Source organism: Malus sylvestris, chromosome 16 (genome assembly GCF_916048215.2).
Source record: "Malus sylvestris chromosome 16, drMalSylv7.2, whole genome shotgun sequence".
NCBI classification, from domain to species: domain Eukaryota; kingdom Viridiplantae; phylum Streptophyta; class Magnoliopsida; order Rosales; family Rosaceae; genus Malus; species Malus sylvestris.
The window spans coordinates 11,155,567-11,181,140 of NC_062275.1; the positions used below are offsets into that span (position 1 = coordinate 11,155,567).

Genomic DNA, 25,574 nt, shown 5'->3' on the forward strand with positions numbered 1-25,574 from the left:
GTGAAAGATACTAGCGGCAATCGCGCATGGAAGCCTGACGCAACATGTCTATTATTGATTAATGTGAGTCTCACATAAATCAGAGATAGCACTACGACTGATATTAACATGACTCTTTCATCATTCCAACTTTGACTGTGTCAAGCTAGCAACAATAATTCGGCGGAAGATCATCAAGTGCGATCACACCAACTTGTTTGAACTTAATCAAGAACAGAAGGGTATTAATTCGATAGTTAAACTGATGAATTGCATGAGAGGAAAACTTTTTCCTAAAAATATACAAACAGAAACATAATTTTCCTTCTTTCAAAGGCAACTAGGGTTTTCTTCAAAAAGTAATCATTGTATGAGTTGACTTCTTCACACATTAAGGCGTTAAACATCATGTCATTTATGACTAAAAGTGTAGGACTGCAAATATTATATCAGAAACCGTCCAGATCTACGGAAAATGACACTCTTCAGATCCCTTCCACCAAATTCATCCTATCAATCAATTCGAACTTTTGAAATTTGATCAAACAACTAAAGTTATTATAACTTTAAAAGAAGCCTCCTATTTTTAATCGTTAGATCAAATTTCAAAGATTCAAACTGATTGATAAGATAGATTTGGTAGAAAAGATCCGGAGAAAATCCCTTTTTCCAGATCTACGATCCTTTTGAGGAAGGATAAGATGTGCACTGACATCACTACAGACCAGCGTTACACCACCTCAATTTCTGCTTGGGTTTGCCGACCAACTTCTTTCACATTGGAGTTTCCGTGGGTCCATAACATAATTTTCCATCCTAATGTTTTAAATTTAAATCATGGATTAATATCAGTTAGTTAAGAGTATTCACCTTATGCACCGGGGTCTTGAGTTAGGTCTCGACCTTTCCCCAGTATCGCTTGTATAGAACGACCATAACTGGCTGGAAGTCATCTTAAACTACTGGTTAACAAACAAGAAAATGAGACGCGGGTTGAAACACAACTGAATATCTATTTAACAACAAAGCATGCCCTATCAATCGAGAGTTGTAGTGATTTCACACGTTACAGAACAAGCATAAATATTCCATCGATGTACCAAAACTGGTCCTAATAATATAACATCTTCTGCCACAAACAAATGTTCTCTAACGAAGCAAAATACGGAACTTGAAGCATGACTACGAAGAAAGAGTACAGTTCTTGCAAATATATAGATGGTGGTCAATTCGGTCACTAGAGTTTAGAATTGAAGCATACTCCCAATTGGTGGTGGTTAAAATTCAATTCATGAATCCTTGGGGGAAGATTGTCGAATCCTGCGCTGATGAACATCCCAGTTGTACACCCGAGCAATTGTTACCTGATTGATAGTAGTCAAAGCATCACGATTACCAGCAATAAGAAATATATGTTGGTTACTAAACAGACGCATATAAGCATTACAATTTCAGAATTAATTTCTTTCTTCAGCCTCTAGTGCAATTATAGACCTTAGACTTTAGCAAATTTCACACACTTTAATGCCAATAACTAAAAGACGTGAAAGCATAAATCCAAAAACTGATTCTTTCAAATTTAGTACCTGGGTTATTGTCACTTGATCTCTCAAGAATTGTAGATCAGCAAGAAGAACTTCTAAACTGGCTCTAGCATTGTCTAAGTTCTTTCGTAGAAGAGCTGTAGCCTGCATCAAAGTATTACAGAAGAACTGATGCTCGCATCCTAAACTCAAAAGTATTAAACAGCTAATATAAGAAGTGGCATACCTCTTCACAAGAATACTCCAACATGACGTTCGCACCCAGCCATAAACAGACTGAATCGGTATCGTCAATGCTAGCTTGTGAATATATCCCTTCGGATACCTCAAAATCTGTAATAAGTTCCTGTGTCGACCCAAGGAAAAAGGACCTAATTAAGAACACTTAGATTGAACTAACACCCTAACGGAGGAAAGAAACCTCAAAATATTAATTTAAAGCTGAAATTCTTTATATTTCAGGAAAAGAAGTGCACTCTACATTTGTGATCAATTGACATAATCAACATGTGAACTGACAAGATACCCACATTTCATGTTTAATGACCCATGACTACAGCTTCAACTATTCGGACAATAATTGTTAGAATGACTATATTCCCAACTGCAAGGGAGAGTGCAAACTGCAAAGGCATTCTGTAATTTTAGAGCTAAATATCTTGGATTTCAGTAAGACTCACAGGATCTACCATACTGATATCTGAGTTTTAACTACAGGTTACAAAAAGTATAGAAACAGCATTCCTCTTCCACAATCCACCCACACAACCACCATCTGAAGCACACACAGACACACACATATCTCTAAAGCACTTTAAGTATAAGCAACACAAGTCCGATCTCAAAATATATAAGAACCTATCTATGTCTCTCATACATAGCATAGGCATAAGTTAATTACACAAGAGCACCTATTTGGAGGAAATAAGGAACAGAAAATATTTCTCAGTAAGGAAGACAAAATGATTTAAGGACACAAGTCATGAAACAGATATGGTAGGAGAGATCCCTCACTAAGAAAGAAAGAAATGAAAGAAAAGCGGAAATGGAGAAGAAAATAAGCAGTACTTAATTTTAACTTAATTAGTCCAGTCTCCACGGCAACTGATAATGTTAAGTAAGAAACACTTAAAGAATCAAATTATAGGGAAAACAAACTCTCAGTATCGTGCAACACCAGTTCGGGTGCTATAACAGTGGGATGCAAGGATTTTTTGAGGGGCAATATTTGTAAGGAACCCTTTAATTTTTGCCATAACTATGCTCAGGTATAAGAGGAAACTTCAAGTCATAAATCAAGTGAAACTAAATGTGTTTGAGGATACATGCTTCACAGATAAATGGGAACGTTATTGGGGGAAAATCATGCTGTTAAACATGTCATTGAAATAGAGATAGTTTATGCTATTACATTTGTTACTGCAAAAGGGTGCTAAAAAAACAAACCTCACCAGTACCCTTCTTAGCTTGCAAAGTAGCAACAACATCTAAGCACTTCTCAATATCAGGAATCTTTGCCTGTTAATCAAAATGAGAAAAAATCACAATCCAATATCAATACATAGGCAACCAAAGGTTGGAGACCAAAAGTTGATATGCACATAGTTGAGTCAATCTAATTAGTCAGATGCTTAAGTTACGGGTACCATCATGAGTGAAACAATTCCATAACATGTATACGTAAAATAATATGATAGAACCAATAAAATCATTTTGTCTCATACCAAGAATTTATCCTTAAAGAGGGTGATCAAAATGGAGTCAAATTAACTGTGAAAACTTGGTTATATTTTTACGCATAAACTCGGACCCTGTAGCTACAGCTTAGGCGAAAGGCAAACTCCAACATGTTACTATGCCAAGTTCAATTTCATGAGTACCGTCGGAAAACTATAAATGGGCTAAAAACTATGTCAGATACAACGGTGCTGAGTCTGCTGAAACACTTCCTAATAATCACTTGTAGTTGGGTACTTTTCCAATGAACACTCAAGCCACTCTAACTTATTGAATAAAACAATGCTATGATCTAAAGAAAAGGGATTTGCTGACCAAACCTGAAGATCTCTCTGCTGAGCTTGAAGCTTCATTTCAACCAATTTGTATTGCTGAAGTCTGCAGACACCAATCACAAACAGGGAAAAAACAAACATTAACAAGCATCCAACAGTTTTTATTCCTTGAAGCAAAAAAGGAACTTTTTTTTTTTTTTACTGAAATATTCGTTCTTTTCATATATTTCAATCCAAATTAAAAACATACGAATAAAAAATCAGATCACAGAATCAAAATTATTTTAAAGGGTTAATAGAAAAAGGTATAAATCGAAATGGGCAATACCTTTCTTGGAGAAAGGCAAGGGCAGAGTTAACATCAAGGCCTAACTGAGTGAGATAGGTCTGCACGTCCTCTACGAACTGAGCTCCTGGTATTCCTCTCCGCTCCGTCACCGCCGCCGACGACGATGATGACGATGCCATAGCCATTGCCTCTCTCACTCTCTCTCTCTCTCTCTCTCTCTCTCACAGACTGATCGCAATTTCACAGACAGAGAAACGACTTGTAGTTGTTTGTGGATGCTCCGGCAGTTCGACTGAGCTGAGAACAAGTGCAGAGATGCAGGAGGGACACTAAAACGACGTCACTTTAGTTTAGGGTAAGTGTTATTGGACTGCAACCTGCAACCTTTGAGTCCAGTGTGGGCCGATGGTAGTAAACAAAAAGTCCATAATTCATGTTTCTCAAGCCCGTTATTAGGGTCCAATAAGTATTGGCAATTGGACTCCATCCAATCATCTCACTTATTGCATGTGTAGCACCCAAAAGATATTCCACTTTCAAACTTCATTGGAAAATTGGCTGAACGATGAAAATACAAATTTTAATGGTTGGAATTATTATTTTTCGAGATTTTGTTGATATGTTATCAATATTTGATCGATACTATTGTCAACGTTTGATTGTGATAATTTCAACAACTAGGATTTTTCATTTCAACTAATTTCGAAACTTCTTTTTGCGGTGAACTTTCGGCTTCCCCCAATCTCAAGTCTATGACTAAAATGCATAGCCCAATTTATGAGAGAGAACAAAGTTAGGATTATAATAGGCAAAGGCTGAACAAAGAAATTTTTGCGAGGGTTTCATCATGCCAAGTAGGCCTGGCATTTTGGACCCAACCCGTTAATCCGACCCGATCCAACCCGTTAATATTTGTATTTGGGTGGATGCTTAACGAGTCGGGTCATTAACGGGTGAACCCGTTAACAACCCGTTAAATAACGGGTCACTTTGGGTCAACCCGTTAGGACCCGTTAACACCTGTTAGCACCCGTTAGTTGAGCATATTTTAGTAATTTTAGTAAAATCTTAATGACAAAAAATAAACTTTATACAAAAAATAAAAATAATAATAATTGTTAAGGGGTGTTAATAGGTGAAACGGGTCGGGTTCGGATGACCCGTTAACTTAACGGGTCGGATTCGACCCGACCCAAACCCAATAAATCCGACCCATTTACAGGTCTAATGCCAAGTATGTAAAATAAGTTTTTTCTTTTCTTTTCTTTACACATACTCGGTCGATGACTGACTAACTTTGATAGAGGTCAGTGCATGGTGGGATAACTTATGCTAGATCGAGCAAATGTAAATTTTTTTCCCTTAAAAAACTTGCATATGGGATACAATCCAAGCCACCCCAACTATACTTTTCCTTTTTTGTCGATAAGTTAAGAGTTTGATTTCGCCAAATGTGACAAAAACTTCAACGTGAAAAAATCTACTTGAAGGGTTCCAAGTGAACGAAAGTGAAGGTCAAATGAATGAGCTCCATAGGCTTAATACTTGACGCTTTGCCAAGCATCTAAGACAAGATAGATTATTCATTCCCATCTTTTATCAAATTCAATGCATATGCGATATGAATGAATTTGGGATAACAAGAATGCGACACTAGTATTGGATTCATATGTATGCATGATCCTCAAATTTAGGAAGTCGTCCTCCTCCTCTCTTGTCAATGTCCACAATGCTGTTACTTTCTAATTTTCACAAAGCTTTCAAGTAAATATTATTCAAACTTGGCTCAGCACGAAGACTGCGTAACAATAATATGTATTGGTCAACGGCGGCTAGGGCACTTGGATAATCACAACGCATTACAGGGATTTTTCATGATGCTTCGGAGTATTTGAAATTTTAACCGTTAAAATTTTTTGCTACGCTCAATGTATACTCTAGAGCACCATATGATTTTTGCGCAGTAGAATCTTCATTTGTTGGCTGCGTGGTTGCATGTAATGTGTATAGGCTTGGTTTATGCGTCATCGAAGCATCAAAACAAAACTGAAACTGAAGAAAGAAAAAAAGATACTAATGATTTATATAGCCTTTGGAGAGTTGAGATGGTTAAATTATCTCCTCATTAACGCCTTTTACAACGGTTTATATGAGTTTAATTTATAAATGTAGAAATTAGGTTATCTTGCGTATGATTCTTAAAAAACGTGTTTTTGAATAGTGTGAGTTTAATAATTGTTGGAGCCATATTTTATTGGAATCAAAATCATCAAATCCACACAAACTCATATTTCTAAACAAAAATTAACAAAAATTTCAAAAAAAAAACTTTAATTTTAATGAAAAATGACAAATAAAAATATAGTGAATAGTATCAAGAAAATGTAAAAATATGATTTTTCGTTAAAAGTGAACAGTACCATGAGTGTTTCGTTAAAACTTTTTACTTTTTATACACCCCTCTTACTTTATAACCGTAAGATCGAATAAATTGAAAAAGAATAATGGACAAAATTAATAAGGATGTGTGAGCGATAAAAATGAGTGTGAAGAACACTACATATTTGTAAACTAAACAATCAGAGACTCAACCCCCGTGGAATTCAGATTCTCCAACTAATTACCGTGCGAACTTGATTACAATATGCAGGAATGAATTAAACTCAAAATTTCCAGCCCAAATATTTTTCAACTGAAGAATAATTTAATAAAATGAGAGTTCTTAAAAATTTGCCATCGTTTCCTGAGCCCCCTCATCTTTATGACAAGGTGCCTAAATCACTGTATCGCACACTTGTGATGACATGATAATATACTTAAGAATTAATTATAAAAAAGACAAATTATATGATCATTATGCATTGAAATATCTATGAATTGAAAGGCTAACAATGGCTCGCCTAGAGCCATCAAAATCTCGGAACTGGCCTGCTAGTGCATGCCTAGCTTGGTCCCCGATCCATCTCCGAAGGTAAAAAAACAATTTGGCAGATCCGTGCATGCATGATGCATGCACCCCATTTACGAAAGCAAATGACATTTACCATGTTGGCTATTTTTCTTTTAGATTAGTTAATTAACTATACCGTGATAATTCATAAAGTAATCAAAGTCTAAAACCACACATTAGTTTGCTAATCTCGGAAATTTAACAGTACAGTGATTATTATGAGCTTTTGAGAGGTTAAGCCAAACCGGCCTCTTCACGTTCAATATCGATCAAATCATAAGCCACGCATGATCAGTTTTCAGTTTACAGTACATTGCATGATTGAGCGGAATGGATAAAACTTTGAAAGCTTGTGAAAAAACTTGTCACCCACTAAAGCAAAAGACTTGTCTAATCTAATTAATTACTAACTCTACATGACAATATAAAGGGTCACCTAAATATAACCCTACATCAGCGAAAAGAAGAGTATTAACCAGCTTCTCACCATGGGAAGCAACTTCTATGATACGGGAATCCCGTAACGTGACGTTTTGTGTCAATATTATGAAGTTAAGTTAAATAAAATATATATTTATATTATCAACACAAGACACCACAATGATAATGTACATGTGTTGTTTAAATCTTTCTCCTCAACTTGAGCTTATTTTTATGATCGGTATTATTAATGTGGCCAACCCTGATCTACATGCTATGAAATTGCCCTCTATAACCCATATACAATAATTGAAGTTACTATTTAGGATATTTTTGCTAATTAATCATCTGCCCCTATGCGGTTGAATAATATGAACATTCTTCTCTTGTTTTGTTCCTTTCATAATTCCGGTATCAATTGGCGGTCCAAATAACCCTAGATTGAATACCTAAGCAAAGCAACTCCACAATTCCTGGTGCATGTCACCATATATAGGGCCTTCCCTTTTCAAAGACCTATAAAAAAAGTGACTCAAATTGTAGCAGAATCATACCGTATATTAGAATAAATAAGGGTGTGTTATCCACATACCCCTTTTTACTTCTCACACACCCTTATTAATTTATGTCCGTTGATCTTCTTTAATTCATCCGATCCGACGGTCTAAAACTAAAAAGATGTGGGAAAAGTAAAAAGGGGTGTGTGGATATCACATCCCAAGAAATAATTGTATGAACTTAAACAATGTTCTGTGTTTTCATTTTTCACTCGTTACAATATAAGGGATCAACATATTTAAACTTTAGGAGCCGATTGATAACTATTTGATTATAAATTTGTATTAGAATGAGGTAGAAGTAAGGAAATGTACAAGATGAAAACAAAAAACAGTACTAAGTTTAATTAATTTTACTTTCAAACTTTTGTTTCCATTCATTATTCTTTTTTTGTTTAATTAGCTACGTTCCTGCCACTCTTCTTTATTTTTCATTTCCCGCATATGTTTGTTTTTATAATATCTCAATAATAAAAAGTAAAAATTAAAAACAAAAGGATGTTGCTTCAGAGATCAAAATTTTAAACTAAATTTGGAAACCAAATGATATATGTCACTAATAATAAATAAGCACGTTAATCAATAATTAAATAATAATCCAATAATCAACAACCACATTATTTGATTTACAAAATTTAGTTTAAAGTTTAAGTAATGTTAGGAAGGTTAAATTTGTAAACTAAATTTGCAAATTAAATAATGTGTCATCAATAGAAAATGAGCACGTTTATCAACGTTGAAGTAATAATTCACTCATCAACTTATATGTCATTTAGTTTATAAAATTTAGTCTATAAATTTAGTCTCCCTAACATTATCCAAAACGAAATAGTTATCCAACAAACTCTTAACTCTAAATTTATTTATAAGATGGTTGGCCCTGCGGCCACCGTGTTTCCTACCTTCAAAACCCTATTGTTGCCCTCACCTCAATGGACACTGGTAGGAGAAGTTGTCGCCATGCAAGACGACGAACCTGATTTGTTTCACTATAACCCCAGTTGGGATTATCATATGAATCAACTCTCTCTCTCTCTCTCTCTCTCTCTCTCTCTCTCTCTCTCTCTCTCTCTCTCTCTCTCTGTGGACAGATAGTGGTGAGTGCTGATCATATGGAATTGCCATCTTCTCCACGACCTTTTCTTTTTCTCTTTTACTTTATTTGTTCTTGGAGTTTAATAGACAAACCCGCGACCCCTCCATGTGGTCTAAACAACTTTTAATAGTCTGGAGTTTACGATTTTCAAATGCATGTCCTTTTCTTTTTCCTGGCCTTTCTACTCACATGGCGCAAGTGAAAAAAGTAGATATATATTAATTTACACAAAAAGGGTCAGATGGAGAGAGAGAGAGAGAGAGAGAGAGAGAGAGAGAGAGAGAGAGAGAGAGAGAGAGAGAGAGTGGTTGGTTGGTTGCTTACATGGTCGAAGAAATTAAAAGGTGATGCAATGTAATACCGATCTATGTTGTTGGTCTATGCCTTGACAGGTCACATGCGACTAATGATTTTCCTCATGTGTACCACTATATATATATATATATATATATATATATATCTTCTTATAATCTTTGCCACAGTACCAACCTAACACCCCTTCCTCTTTTCTGTTGCTTCACTGAGTTGAGAATTAGATGCAATTTTCACATTAGAACTTATTTAGGGTTGCATATTTGTTAATTCAAGGTTAGTGATGCTTTATAGTATGAAAATGTAACAAATGGGTTTCGTCTTCATGATTTATTTGTTCCTATAAAAATGTAACAAAAAAAAAAGAAATTAATTAATTAAGTAAAATTAGTGGAAGATATAAACAATGTTATTTGTTCCTATAACTTATAGCTGGAACAAAAATTTATCTACCAAACTTAGTTTACCACGCTAACTGGCCCAAGAACTTCATATCTATCCAACTCTGAATATACATTAAACAAATTAATCAAGTGCATGCAATACAGTACTGCAACTCATTTGTTATATCTTTCAGAAGCAATCGACTTTACTGTTCTAAAGCAGACTCATTAAATTCACTATTTCATGGTAAAAATCAACACACACACACACATATATGTAAAGCAAACATGCATGCTTGGGCAGTGCTATTGATGTAAATGCTATGAGAGTCACATGCTTGCGACTAATGAAATGATGCTTTTGTGGAGCCGCGGCATCCCCCAATAGATTTATGATTAGATTTCATGGAGTTTGGGCAAAGTAAACATGTATGGATATTAATTTAAATCGTGTCATTATCTTTGAGTGGGTCGGACTCATAATATGCATGCATGCTAGCTAGTACGCCATCTGCAAACTGCTCTTTTGTCTTGTATTCGGGGAGATATAAAGATGATTGAATCAGAATCAAAGTTGAGGATTTTTTTCTCAATTGTTTCTTTGTTGGATATAAACAATATATAAATCTAGCGCATGATCTCGAGTTTACGAGTAAATGTTCTTAACTAGTTGAGTAACAAGCCTCTTACTCCGGTTGTAAAATTAGATGTGTATCTTGTAATTTTTATGCACTGGGCGTTTTCATCAATCATATCCGATATATCTACAATTGTGAATGTAACCCCAAAATTACATTAATATATGTCACGTGATGTCAAACCCACAATATTATAACACATAATTTATGTATTAATTATATACTTTAAAACACATATTCTCATCCACTCATATTATAATTTAAGAATTAGTAACACTATGATCACAATGACAATCTTCTCCATATAACGTGACAAGGAAAACAAAACATTGTGTTGTTGATAATCATCTGAAACCAAATGTTGTCAAATGCATGAGCAGATTGGTGCATTTGGTGGGAAAACCTTTAAACTTAACAACAAGGGCAATTTGCTGTTGAATGTCGGACTGTTTACAAATGCTTCCTCAGCTCTCATTAAACACCATGATAATTTTAAGGTTCATCATCAATATGAAATCATACCACTTGTAGAATGTATTAAATGGAGAGTAATTGGGTTTAAGTTATTAGATCAAAATCCAACGATTTGTGTGCTTGTAGGTATCTCATTTATAGTACAATCTCCCACCGATTTTAAGTTGTTAGATCAAATTCAACATCTAAGTGTGCAACGACACTCGGTGCCTAGGTACTGAAGAAATAGTAGACTAGCTATTGTACGTCCTTTACATAAGATTACTTCTCGAAACATTTGTGGTGCAAAACTTTTGAGTAAACAAGGATACGTATGTGCTTAAATGCACTTTTTGATAGATGACTATGCAATTGGTATTATTGATACTTTAACCTTACAACTATTCAGAGTTGATATTAATCACCTTCGAAAGATGTCAATGTTAGGTTTGCTTCGACAAATGAGATTATCGATGTATTATCAACGTTCAAAAACCATAACATGTCAATTGTCCTTAAAATTGAAATTTTCAACTCATCAATAAAGACAGTTACTAAAATTGATATGATTAGATATATTGTTGATATTATTGATAATCTAACGTCACAACTATTCAATTCACGCACAATTGATATAATTGACGATATATCGTTGCTACCAGAGTAAAACTGATATATATATATATATATATGAGAAAGGACTAAGTGGATTAAATAATGCACATGGGTTGCATGTGTAGTCTGGTGTTTGTATGCCAATTGAATCAATGCCACCATGTGCGCTCTTTCCTCTCCTCTGCTCTGCTCCTCTCTCTCTCTCTCTCTCCCTCTCTCCCCCCTCACACTCTTCATTTTCATTTTCAAACCCCTGAGCCTGCAAGAGTAGTGCTATTCATGCATGCATTCGTTTTTTGTCTTTCACATAATTTTATTAATTTTCTTCAATTCATATGATGATCGAAAATTAAAAAAATTGTGTGAAAAATAAAAAAACATGTGTGAATAACATTACCTATAAGCAATTGTTGTGATGCATGTGGTCCCTTTTAAATTATATTATTACACTCCTGCCCCAACCGATCCGATCCGATCCCATCCAATCATCAAAACCCCTAGTCCAATCCAATCATCAAAACCCCTAATCCAATCCCACTGATAGCGATGATACCCAAACACCCGTGTGTGTTGAAGAACCCTTCCTCTCTCTCTCTCTCTCTCTCTCTCTCTCTCTCTCTCTCTGTGTGGAGTGAGAACAGGGACACGTGGCGGGGGATTGGGAGTGATGAATGGGAGTTTTGTCCCCAACTGTGTTAACGAAAAAATGTTTCCCCAGTGAAGCAGGGCAGGTGACCACACAAGGGGGCACAGACAGAACCACCGATCGCCCAAAATGGGGACTAGTGTGCTCTTGTCCCGTGGGGACGACGACAAACCCACATGCATATACATTGTCATTCAACCCATCACCTCCGCTTTCTCAGCCATTTTACGATGCTCCGGAGTATCAGATACTTCAATTTTTTAAATAGTTAAGTCTTAATTAAATTAAAAGAAAAAGGAAAACAGAAAATCCGATATTCCGAAACACAATAAAAAGTTGTGCCTCCTTCCTCAGTTCTTCAATTATATTGGCACTTTCGGCAGGTTGCTTTGCTTCTACCCCCACTCTTTTTACTACAGTCCTAGTACAGTAGTAAGCATTTAGGTCAGTGAGATATAATGTATGACCCAAATCCCAGACTATATTCATTCCCTTGTACATTTCCTAACATGTTTAAAGTGCCCCTCTCCTATTCCCCACGACATTCAAAAAGGTCTTGTCATTATAGGTGCTTACAACGTGTGTTGTCCCCAAACTTGCAAGTGGTCAATCGTGTCCAAACCAACCCCAAATATTATTGTAGATTTCAGCTTAAAACCAATTGATAACGAATAGATAATTATATTATAACGTGATATCAAAGTAAGTAATAAATGTGACAAACACAGCCATATCACATGCACACATGTCACCGAATAAGAGCCGCCCACATGTTGGTAATACGTGTGAGAGAACATGAACTTGAGCTCACATACTTTATAATATTAGTGGACATTATCATTGTATATAAAATTCATAGTACGTGTTTTTGTGCGTCTAAATAATATTTACTAAGATTGCTTAAAAGAAATATTGAGTCTCTACGAATTGCCAATTGAATTCTCAAATTCTTATAAATGCCACTAAATCAAGAGAAAATTAGTCATCCCCATATCTTCAAGTTGCTCTAATTTCTAGTTCTTCTGGATTAGGGCGAAAGTTGTTTTGTTCAACTTGTAACAATAAGATTATTCTTTTCACAGAATGGTACCTAAATCTAAAAGAATGAAAATGGGGAGTAGGATAAACCCTAAAAAAGAAATACATAATAATAATAATAATAATAATTGGGATATTTTTTTTGTCAACTTCCGTCGTAAAGCAAGAGCAACATTCTTCTGCACTACTGTGATAGAGGACTTGCGTAATTCGGTTATTTCTGCAGTTTTTTTTTTCCACTAGTGGTGTTGGGATGGAAATAGAATTACTGGAAAAAGAAAAAGAGAAAAGAGCAGGACATAACGTATTTAACAGGATAAATGACAATTACTTGCACAGAGAGCGAAAAAGGAAAAATGGAAAAAAGAGAGAAAAAAATTAATAAAAAAAGAGGATTGATCGATATTCGGACAAATGGCAACTTGCCAAAGCCGTCCAATCAAGTGGAGCCGGAAGTTGAACCGGAGAGCAGCTGAGTGAGCCGGCTCATGGCTCGGACCTGCATCTCCAGAGCCGCGATGTAATCAGTCGCTTCATCTAGAATCACCGGCAACGGCTGTTTCCGGCAACCGGGAACCAACCGCCCCAGAACCCGTACTTTCTTCTGCACGGCCGGCAAGCCCTTCCCTTTCAGCCGGTGGACACTGAACTTGGGTTTCTTGGGCCGGGTCGACCCGCTCCCCGACGCCGCGGCGGATCTCTGCCGTTTATGCTGACGGAACTTGATTTTAAGGCGGCTGGTGAGAATGGCGCGGCTCCAGCGGGTCTTACCCTTAGCTGCGACGGCGAGAACTCTGTCGGCGGCCTCGCGAACGGCTCGGCCGCATCGTGGGGTGGAAGAGGAAGCGGAGGAGTTGGCGGCGGCGGTGGAGGAGTCGGGTGCCGAGTTAATGGAGACTTGGGTGAGGGCGTGGAGGAGCTTGGAGGAGTAGAGGTGCTGCTGGGCCTCGGACTTCCACTTGGCGTGGCTGTGGGCGGGTTCTTGGTGGTGGAGGTGGTCCTGCTTGGGCTGGATTTTCTTCTTCTTTTTCCTTCTAGAAGAATCCCGAGCTCGATCGGAGGTGGCTATGGGATTCGAAATCAGAGTCGATGCCATGGGGTTTGATTCTCTCTTTAATTGGGGACGGGGATTCGGAATCTAACGGAGGAATGGGAATTGGAATTGGAATTGGAATGTTCTTGGAGGGGGATTTGGTTTTCTGTTAATCTAACGGAGAAGTGGGATTGGAGTGTTTAGAGAGAGAGAGAGAGAGAGAGAGAGAGCGAGAGAGAGGAGAACGGAACGGAGGTTGTTTGAGGTGGAGAGTGGGAGGGATGGAGAGAGTAGAGAGGGAGGGAGGGAGGGAGGGAGGGAGGGAGGACTATTAAGAAGAGGAGGAACGGTGGGAAGAGGCTTATAAAGGAATCGAAAGACAGCATCCGTCATTTCCTTCAAACCCACTCACTATTTATTGTTGGGAAATTGTCGTTTATAAGATTTTAATTACCACCGATCTTACTATTTTAATTTACCGTTAAGGAGGAGGAATGACGATTTAAGATTCCGACACAGTGAATTAAAGAAAGAAGATATTCATCAAAACAATTCATCACTTGCGAAATATAATAAAATGTTCTCATGACTCTTCCTTTCAAAATTCATTTTCTTGCATAATATAAAGTCTAAACATTACTAAAGTATTCTTATGAAAGAAGTTTTACTAACTGTGTTACCTTAGTACCATCCTACCAGGGGTGGAATGGAATTGTGTGCTGTTTTATAATTTGGAAAGATGAACCGAATACTTTTTTAATCTTTATTCTCTAATTTTGTAGTCAAGCACACGGAAATTCTCTTATACATAAAACAATAGGCATCTTTAACTCAATTTGGCAACATGTGTTTTATGTGACTGGATTTGATTAAACCACGTGTTTAGTTTCAATTCACATGACGATGTGGGCTGAAAACAAAAGTACTCGAAAACTCTACTATTTTTCTTTCTATTAACACAGTTTTAAGTTGAATACTGTATGTTTATCATAAACCAACAAATTTGATAAGTTATGCATTGTTATCAACCTTTGCCCCTTCTTTGCTTAGGTCCAATCTTGTTCCCTTAAACCTACTAGGCTATATACATTGCCAAATAATGTACTGAAAGTTGCATGACATACCAAAATGACCTCCCTTTGACAAACAAGGTTTTGCCATTGTCCTTTTTGCGATAAAACCTTTTACCTGAATTTAACATATCTAAACTAAAACGATAAAAATCATACAACTATATACGTTAACTTAAATTATTTATCTTCCTAATGAACGTTTAAATGTAAGAAAAACTAAGAGCCTTTTTAGCCAAAATAGTTTCTGAGATTGGTATAACTCCTCACTTTGATCTTTGAGATTTAAAATTATAGAATTGGCTCATGAGATTGTCCACTGGCGTCAATCATTTTAATCATGTTGTGAAAAATCTCCATTAAATTATGTTATGCGATTTATATTGAAGAAGCCACTAGTTCAAGTGGATGAGTTGATATGACAAAATACCCTCAATTTAATGAGATTTTTCACGAAAAGATTATAATGATTGACGATAGACAATCTCAGAGACCAAAGTGAAAAAATTATGTTAATTTTATAGACAATTTTGACTAAAAAGTCAAAATGTCAAGTAGTAACGAAAAAAAAAAGAAAGAAAAAGAATTAAGAGGAAAAAAGCAAAGTTTAGTTGAGGAAAATTTTACTGAGAAGCAACACCTGCCAATGAAAAGGAAAGCCACCAAATAACATAATTTGATTCAAGTGGAAGCTTAACCCAACAAACATTAACTAATACATCATGAAAAGATAGATTAAGGATTAAAAAATGAAGATTAAGATTAAGGGGTTTGGATTGGGGGGCCAATTAACTGTAACAATTTTATTGGATGGATGGTGGTGGTGTTGGCTTCCACTAATTGACCAGATCGGGGGGCCCCCACATAAAATATTTTGTTCTCATTCCGTGCATTGGATTATTGGGGGGAGGAGGGGTTGAACGGTTGTGATCCAGAAAAGAAATGATAAAAATAAAAAAAAGGAGAAATGCATGTGCAATGTGGGTTGGTTGGTTTCTCTGGCACTTTTGCTATCCCTCCCAGGCCTTTTGTTTTTGTTTTTGTTTTTGTTGGGGTTTTTGGAGTTTTCCTCCTCTGAGGTGTGGACGGTTATGCTCCACCTCCACATTTCCCCTCCCAACGGGCCTTCTTCTCTTTTATTAATGTTTTTATCTCTTTTAAAACAAGATATTTCTCATACTATAATCGCAATTTGCGACCTAATTATCAAAGGGGGTCACGCTAATCACCTTATTTTCTTATAATACAAGAAAAACCCTCTCTTTTGTTTTTGGTTTGGCTTCCATAACCTATAGGTTAACTATTGTGTGCTCCTAAAAAGTATGGTCAAATTACACATTGCTCACTCATAATTACAATAGCTCCCTTTGTTCTGTCATCGATGTTAATGTTTCACTTTACCTTTTACGGTCAATTCTCTCAAAATCTCAATCAAAACCACTCTCAAAATCTCATCATTGATTTTGAATTATTTGTTGATGAACTTGATGAATCACAAAACAAAACGCAAAACATTTGGCGTTGGTAATGTGAAATTTAACCAGAACTCTAGGGACTAGTTTAGTTTAATCTATGGCTTATATACTAATACAATCCTCGCATAAGGGTAATAATAATATAGCTAAATGAACAAGGGTTTACTCTAAACTTTCAGTCTTTACTTAACTATTTTACTTTTTTGCACTTATCGTAACTCGAGGTAATTTTCAACACATCTATAGCAAATTTCATAAATGACAGAACACAAGCACCAAAACACAACTAGACAATCCTATTTTATGAAGGACACTAGTAGTCATATGCTATCTTGTCTTAATTGTATAAGAGTAATGTTATAGTTACTATCTATTGGTATCATTTGTTTATATATAAGCTATGTTCTCTAAGCTCTAATCTTATTAAATCCTAAACTAAATTAAAAATTAACAATAATAACAAAAATAAAAATAATAAAATATCCAAAATTATCCCATCCAAGGTTCATTTCATCGGGCACAACTCGGAGGAACACCACAGGAGACATATTCCGATACCAAATCTAACAACAATTATTTGGTCCAAAATCATAACATAAACCAAAATTAATTATTTTTTTTTAAAACGAGAAATAGTGTTGACAACCTGACAACGGGATAAAAGAAAGTCTGGATGCGCGCATCACTTATGATTTTGGGCTTAGTTTATGTCTTAAAGTTCTGCTAATCATGAACCTAATCCTAATTCTCACCAAAAATCATGGTTAGCATGTGTTTTATCCCAACACTTTTGAGGAGCATTGTACTAGGAAACTTAAAAATGTGTTTTTGAAGGATTAAAAAACCCACCACAAGGCGGTATTATGATGCACCAGAGGGATTGCCTCCCCTGTGACAGACACAATCAAACAATTGAGGCACAATAAAGTAGGAGGGGACAATAAAAGCACCAGAAAAACCTAAGAAATTAAAGATGAAGGTTGGGAGGTGATGGTGAATATGGGTTCAAATCAATGGTTCTGGAAATGAATCCTGACCGATGGTTGTGGTGGTGTGGTGTGTTGTGAAGTATGATCATAAATATCTAGGGATGGAAAAAAAATATTGAAAATTCCAAACCGAACTGAAAAAATCTTGAAACTGAACCAAAAAAATCCCGAACTGATCCCGAAATTTTGGTACAGGAAACGGTCTCACATTTTCATTCATTCAGTAATCCGGAACCGAACCGAAATAAAAAATATATATTATTTGATTTTAAATATATATTTGGAATTGTAACAGCCGTTGGATTTGGTTGAGATTTAATCTCAACCGTTGAATCCAAATAAAACCCTCACTCAATCACTCTCTCTCGACCTCACCTCACCTCACCCTACTCTCTCATCCTCACTGATTTCTCTCGATCTCTCTCCGCCTCCTTATTTGCCGTCTTCGAATCCAGTAACATCACACAAGTGACTCACCTCTCCCTCTCGACTAACCTCCCTGATCTCTCTCTCTCTCTCTCTCTTTCTCTCTCTCTCTCTCTCTCTACTTCTCATCCTTCACTGAAAAACACATTGCAGGAATGGCAGCGGCTCTGGTGATAGCATCGTCAATTTTCACCATGAGTTTGGCTTCGTTTGAATGACTCAAACCTTCAAGCCTTAAGTTCACTCAGTCTCAAACTCTCTTTGTCTATATGTCTCTCCTTCTCGAATTCAAAGCTCAGCAGCCACCTACCCTCTCACAATCTGACTCCGACGAACTCTCTCCACTTCGACCACCACTACACCTCACGACTTCATCCCCCACCACTAATTCTCTCCATTCTCTGTGTGCGTGAAGTTTTGAATTAAGGTTAGGGTTTCGAATTGGGGGCTTAGGTCAGGAGGAGGATGCAAGTCCATCTAACCATCTATTCACTTTGTCTCTTTCTCTCTCTCTCGACCACCAATTCATTGTCACTCTCTTTGATTTCAATTGGGGGTTTTAATGTAGGTTCAAATGATTTCAATTTCAATCTAGATGATTTGGATTTTGATGCAGGTTTAGTTTCGGGAAATCTTGAAATACTAAAAATATTTGGTTCGAGATTTGGTATGCCATTTTTGGTTCGGTATCCCCTACCGAACTAGCCCTATAAATATCTTCTTCTTTTTTACATCTCTAATCTCTATAGCAAATACGACATGAACCTAGTGGGCAAAAACTTACCTCCAATAGGTCTTGTATCCCATCCTTTTATATCTTTCAAGATGTGGCTTATCATGTGGTGGTGTAAGATGCAGAGAGAGAAGTACGGGTGTCTGTTAAAGGATTTTTTGCCTCTTATCTCTACATATCTCATAATGTGACTGATCAGATGACGTGAGATGCAGAGAGACGGAGGTAGAAATCTGATAGATGTAAGTTATTCTCCTATAAGTATGGATGTAATAGAATTCTAATAAACAAAAGCAAACTCGTGGCATGTTAATTGGGCACCTAGATATGCCCTACTATGTGATTAAACTAGGTTTTTGGCGTTTTGATAAATTTGTTTAGGGGAAGATTGAAGAACATGACCAAACCAATGATTGCAACACAGAATCTTCATCCGTGGCTCTTAGTGTTTTTCCCTCTTATCATGCCAATCACTACTTTAAAGTTTAAACAACAGCAAACTCTTCTCCCTTTGTGTATTATACCCAACCAGAATCTTTGCTTTTAAGTACAGCTAGCTCTCTTCTTCTTTCACTGTATCATTAATCTAAAAATTATTTTCAAGATTAAAAACAAGACATTCACCTTTTGGTCCAGACTACTCGTCGGCGCGATTTGATTGGTTCGCTCCAGCAAGTTGATCTCACAGTAGACGCTTATCCCGTCCTCCACCTGTTCTCCAGTGTCCTTATCCCATAAAATAAAAGCACTTAGGCCTAAAAGGAAAATTATTAATAACTTGAAGGAAGATATGCTTTTGAAAAAACCAACTTATAGCTGTCGTCTAAACATTCACCTCCCCTCCATTAATCTATTCCCTAAGATAGTTTAGTGCTGTAAATTAGAACAATCTTTGACCCCTAAGGTTTGACTGATTTTTCTTCCCTGTATTCCAATTGAAATTCAACTTACTATCATAGTTTGATTAGTTTAACAGATTTTCTAAGATGGTGTGATTGCATTGCTCATGTCATCACCGACCCAGACGGGTTGGTCAATGATCGTTAAACCATTCAAGAATGTGTTCTACTCCAAATTCAGCAAGTGGATATATCTTTTTCTTGTGTGACTAATTTCAGTATTTAATGTTTTGCTAAGATTCAGGTACAGTAAATCAGCAAACAACACATCCTCCACCTCTCTTTTTTTCCAAATATGTCGATACAGGTAGAGAGCAAGCAAACAAAAGGATAAACAGCCTATTTAAACAGACAAATTGAAGAGCATCATGAAACCCCAGTACTAACAGAATGACAAATTATTAATTAAGCAAACTAGTTGGTGGATAAACCGGGAGGCTCAAGCAACCGGTTTTCGCATTACCAATAATCTTCTGAGATGATTCAAATGTTTAGTATAGTGGAATTTCATCTTTGGGGCACACATAACTGCTTCTAGATGACAGAAAGAACTATTTGACTAAAATCCTTGATCAAACTCACATATTTAAATCAATAAGGGACATGTGACGTCAGAAGCACGGTGTCGAAACTAGTTTTCAGAATGATTTTCCAGACAAGGAAAATCAGATGCTCATAACAGGAGTTTTATTTCCATGCAATGTAAGCATCAACCTAAATGAACTTGTATTAGGGCATCACTGTCCTCTCCAATGCATTGACAATTGCACAAATGTGGACCATGGGCCAAAATCTGGGCCCAACCCAGTACACAAAATTAAAATGTGGGCATTTTACCTGTTCCTGTGTGCCAAAAGAAAGAAACAAGAATTGCACAACAGAGAGGCTCAAAAATGCCCTTGTAAAATGAGTAGAAAGGGTCCAATCCAATTACTAGAAGATCTCTATTGACAAAGTTACAAACTAATGGAGTTTGGCATGCTGAAAGTGAAAGTCACATAACACAAAATTACAAAGATTTGATTGAAGTTACATTTGGGGCTCGTTTGGTGACTAGGATCGGATTGGAGTGAATAACTATCCATACTAAAGCCATGAGCATAATTGTGTACACAAAAATAATCCACATACTAAAGCCAGTTTCAATCAAATTCTCACTAGTCACAAGCAAACACCACGAGCATAGATATGTACACAAAACCAATCTTTCAGATAATTGATAAAACCATCCATTGTGAACTGTGCAATTCCACAACCATGAGCATAATACCAAGAACAAGACAAAGGTCTTACTGCTCAAGTTGATCAAGTAGGCAGAGGTCCATGGAAAGTGCTTCGGCCTCCAGAGCTGAACACCCATACCGCCAATGCAATGATCCAGAACAGGAAACACGCCATCGTTATGTAAGCTTTTGCCGACAGAAGTTCAGCAACCCGGTCCCTCTCTGCAGGCGAAGTGTGGAGCTCCTCTATGACAATCTCAACCAGTGCATCCAGAATCTTCTTAGATTTAGTATCCAGCTCAGAATTCAAGACCTGAGTCCGTGCTTGCCTGAGAAATCTCGCTACAATGTCAGCCTCCACAGAACCAAAGTTCGATCCATCAAATTCGCACGATTTACCAGTACTCAGAGAGACATTGCCCGGTCCATCCTTATTAACACTAGCCTCCGGAGACAGTGAGAGATCAGACTGAAACAATGTCTCTGATGAAGCCGAAAAAGGTGGATCCGGCATCAGCATCAGACTCTAAACGATAAAATACACAATTGAAATCGTCACAATCACAGTCACAAAGTCGATTTCAAACCAAACAGCAATTTTAGATATATCATTTCATTCCAACATTGTCTCAGTAACCAAACAGTCACATTAAGATCGATTCAAATCCAGTCGATCTGAGCTAAAAATCATAAGCAATCAAGAGAAATAAAACCGATAAATCCAAACGAAAGTCGGATTTGAAATATACAGCGCGAAATTTCAAACAATCGGATTGAAAATGAAACTGACCTCGGTGAAATCCACATCAGAAATCACAGAACTAGGAGTGAAATCCACTGAAACATTGGAATTCGCAGAAACAGGAGTGTAATCGACTGAAAGCTTGAAATTCTCCACCGGTTCGTCTTCGGAAACTGCGGAAAAGACGGTGTTCAAGCTCTTCTTCGGAATCTGCCAGAGAGCTCGGAGGATGAGAAATGTCGATCGAAATCGAACGTTCAGATGAGGAAGGTTTCGAAATCGTACCTTCTTCTTGGGAACGGGAGTCACGAGCTTTGCAGGTCGGGATTGGTCCTTGAGCGGTGTTTGGTTCTCTCTCATTTTTTTTCTGGTTCGTTTGCTTGGCGGGAGATAAATGAGTTTTAATTTGGGAATTTTTATTTAAACCCACATCTTTTTATATCCAACTTAAATTTTAAATGTTAATTATCCATTTTATCCTATTGCATAATTACTATTAAGTACAAAATGAAATTAATAATAAAAATCAAATTTATCAATAGACCCACATACTACAATTAAACCCTAGTATCAAGGCCTAGCAAACGGGTCGTGTCTGTCGTGTTCGTGTAACACCTGTTATCTTAACGGGTTGTGTTGTGTCACACCCGTTATCTTAACGGGTCCTTAACAGGTCGAGTCACTTTATGACCCGTTAAGAAAAAAAAATTCCTTAAATTTGCATATACCACACATTGCCACATAAATATTACTTCAAAACATTAAAACACATTTGTAGTTTAAGTACTACATTTGCACTCGAAAATAAGAGCCTAATAAACAAACATTCATACACTACTAGTCTATTACAAAATATTAAATGTGCAAGGATATGCAAAATGAAAGAGTTTTTGTTTTCAAGGTTGTGAAGCTTTTCTCAAAAGTTTAAACCTTGCCAATGGAACTCAAAGCTTGCGTGTTATTCCTTTTACAAAATCCTCAATTTTTATTGATCATCATGACATAAGATTTTGTGGTATCCACTAATGTAATTATTTTAAATTGAAGATCGAATTCATTCATTGTATTCATATAGGGTCAAGGAGTGTAGCTGTAAAAAATCATCAAAATCACAGTTAAAATAACCGTTAAATCATGATTTTTTGTTGATAACCGTCGAAAAGTTTTGTCCCGTTACTTGATATCTAAATGTTTGTTTTTTTGCGATTTTTGACGTATGCGATCTCGAAGTATATACAAACAAGTTTGACATTTGGATCGTTGAAATTAGTTTCGTAGAATGCGTATCCCATCGTAACGATAGATTCACCAGCACTTAGAGTTTATTTATACTTTCATTAAGTATAACATAAGATTTTGTGGTATCCACTAGTGTAAATATTTTAAATTGAAGATCGAATTCATTCATTGTATTCATATAGAGTCAAAGAGTGTAACTGTAAAAAATCATCAAAATCGCAGTTAAAATAACCGTTAAATCATGATTTTTTGTTGATAACAGTCGAAAAGTTGTCTCGTTACTTGATCTCTAAATGTTTGTTTTTTGCTATTTTTGGCGTATGCAATCTCGAAGTATATACAAACATGTTTGACGGTTTGGATTGTTGAAACTAGTTTCGTAGAATGCGTATCTCATCAAAACAAGAGATTCACTAGCACTTAAGAGTTTATTCACACTTTCATTAAGTATAACATAAGATTTTGTGGTATCCACTAGTACAAATATTTTAAATTGAAGATCGAGTTCATTCATTGTATTCATATAGGGTCAAGGAGTGTAGCTGTAAAAAATCATCAAAATCGGAGTTAAAATAACCGTTAAATCGTGATTTTTCATTGATAACCGTCAAAAAGTTTTATTTTGTTACTTGATCTCTAAATATTTGTTTTTTTTTTTTTTGCAATTTTTAGCGTATGCGATCTCGATGCATATACAAACAAGTTTGACAGTTAGATTATTGAAATTAGTTTCGTAGAATACGTATCCCATCAAAACGATAGATTCACTAACACTTAAGAGTTTATTTATACTTTCATTAAGTATAACATAATCTGGAGTGGATGAGTGTGAGGGGTTGGATGGTTGATTCGAAGTTTTAGAAGAGTTTGAGTGTAAAGCCCCAAATCACAGTTATGATACTTGAAATATGGGGAAAAAACCCATAGACAAATCTCCATTCGCACCAACCGTAGATGGTGGGTTGCTTCACCATTCCATGATGGAAATCAGGGCCATCGCAGTTGCACTAAAGGACAAAACGACTAAAGACAGAGCTCCATCCACAACACTCGTGGAAAGTGGGTTCTCTACTGTTCCCTGATGGGAATTAGGGCCATCGCAGGTGTAGGGAAGTAAGAGGATGAGAGAAACAGGAATGAGGAAGAGGATAAGAAAGGTTGAAAAGGTGCCTGCCACCAGCCCTAAGCAGAAGCTAGAGGCTTGCGGCTAGAGAGATGGTAAAGTTTAGGGTTTCTTCTAGAGTTTGAGAGCGAGATAGAGAATAAGTATTTCTTTTGCACATACTTTCACTTAAGGAATAAGTTCGGTTTTGGATAGATTAGATATCAACTGACTATATTATTTTCGATTTAAGTCAATCTAAATATGGGCGGACCCATTCAAGGGCAAAAAGGTGAATCTCCATGAATGACTTGGGTGAGGTCGCTTTAAAGGTTAGAGTTGATCTTCCATTGCCTTCCAATTGCTTGATAAAATGCCTCAAATAGAAGCTTGGGTCGTTGGGCAGCAGGGCAGGCTTGGATTTGCCAACAATGCACATGGATGTTATGTGCGTAGCACCTATGTTGTTTGCCGCAACTTTCCACTCTTATTATTTTTTTAGTATACTTGGCCATAACAACATTGTTTTGGGCAAGGTTACTTTATAGAAAAAATTAAAAATATATATATATAAGGCATCTTTTACCAAAGAACCATACCAGCATTGGCTTATAACAAAAAGAAAAAAAACAGATCTGCATCAAACCTCAAGAATTAAGAAACCCAATTCCAGTTCAAATTGTCAAATCCCAATTCTACCAAGCTCAATCCCTAATAGCCAAACTCCTACTACTCCACTCCGACAATCATTTTGATGACCACCTAAATTTCATCCTTCAAATTCTAAAGTAAGTTCTTCATAACTTATTCAAATTAATTTCTAATTTTTTTTAATGAATTGGTTAGAAAAATGTTTCTTTGTGAATAATTAGATTTGATGATTGATGTGAATCATAACGTATGGTTTTTATTTAGATGGATTGATATGTGTGTTTTAGTGTTTGTGTTGATAAAGTGATGAAAGATTTTATTTGGACTATTGAATGAGTTAAGTTTTGTGTTGTGATTGGTTTGTATGACTTTATCAAATTTGAGTAATCCGTAACAAAATTGGTATAGACTTCAAATTATACAGTTATGTTACGATATTATAGGAAACAATGTGCTAATACTACTATGGACAATCCGGCTAATATTCGAGATCAAGTCCGAAGAGCTTATCTACAAAAAGAGTATTGTCGGCCTATACTAAAGCCTTTCCACAAAGACCTTTTTTTTTCTTTTCTTTTTCTAGAGTTCCTCATCTCTTTAATTCCGATTGGTATAATGAATTTCATTGGCTAGAGTTAAGTATAAAAAAGGATGCCATGTAAGCATGTGAGTGTCAATAAATATGATTTATTTATTTCTTGTTAATCAATTAACTTGGTTAACAAGTTAGTTGGTGTTGAGGAAATTATGGAATCTTGTTTAAATTAAGATTTGGAGTCCTTATTTTGTGCAACTAATCAAGAGGCCTTATTTGGTTAGACAAGATATCAATATCAATTAGGAATCTAATGTTATCCTATGATTTGGCAAATCCCCACTAATCAGTTAAAGGCCGGATTAGTGGGAGTCTTTTCACTATACATAGGCAGACCTTGCTTTTACAAAATACATGTTTGATTTTGAGCAAACCCTATTATTGCTGGAACACTTCTGCTTGGTGAAAGTAGAAGACTCTTTCAAAACCTTGGCAATCATGGCTTCTTCTTCATCCTCAGCGAAC

General features: G+C 36.3%; 3 protein-coding genes across 3 annotated transcripts; all 3 read right to left on the reverse strand.

Moving 5' to 3' along the window:
- Nucleotides 1-972: 972 nt before the first annotated feature.
- LOC126606820 (prefoldin subunit 3-like) lies at nucleotides 973-4,144 on the reverse strand. The gene is made up of 6 exons (XM_050274207.1): nucleotides 3,864-4,144; nucleotides 3,581-3,638; nucleotides 2,970-3,041; nucleotides 1,750-1,869; nucleotides 1,566-1,667; nucleotides 973-1,343 (listed from the first exon to the last, which is right to left on the reverse strand). Exons 1-6 carry the CDS (start codon nucleotides 4,007-4,009, stop codon nucleotides 1,269-1,271), a joined length of 573 nt encoding a protein of 190 aa, XP_050130164.1. The 5' UTR covers nucleotides 4,010-4,144; the 3' UTR covers nucleotides 973-1,268.
- A 9,069-nt stretch (nucleotides 4,145-13,213) lies between these two features.
- Nucleotides 13,214-14,296, reverse strand: LOC126606819 (transcription factor bHLH147-like). Its single transcript, XM_050274206.1, has one exon. It carries the CDS (start codon nucleotides 14,026-14,028, stop codon nucleotides 13,372-13,374), a length of 657 nt encoding a protein of 218 aa, XP_050130163.1. The 5' UTR covers nucleotides 14,029-14,296; the 3' UTR covers nucleotides 13,214-13,371.
- Nucleotides 14,297-19,051: 4,755 nt separating this feature from the next.
- LOC126606818 (uncharacterized) lies at nucleotides 19,052-21,898 on the reverse strand. Its single transcript, XM_050274205.1, has 4 exons — nucleotides 21,808-21,898; nucleotides 21,571-21,732; nucleotides 20,851-21,306; nucleotides 19,052-19,384 (listed from the first exon to the last, which is right to left on the reverse strand). The coding sequence occupies exons 1-3, from the start codon at nucleotides 21,880-21,882 to the stop codon at nucleotides 20,863-20,865; spliced, it is 681 nt and encodes a 226-aa protein (XP_050130162.1). The 5' UTR covers nucleotides 21,883-21,898; the 3' UTR covers nucleotides 19,052-19,384; nucleotides 20,851-20,862.
- Nucleotides 21,899-25,574: the final 3,676 nt, after the last annotated feature.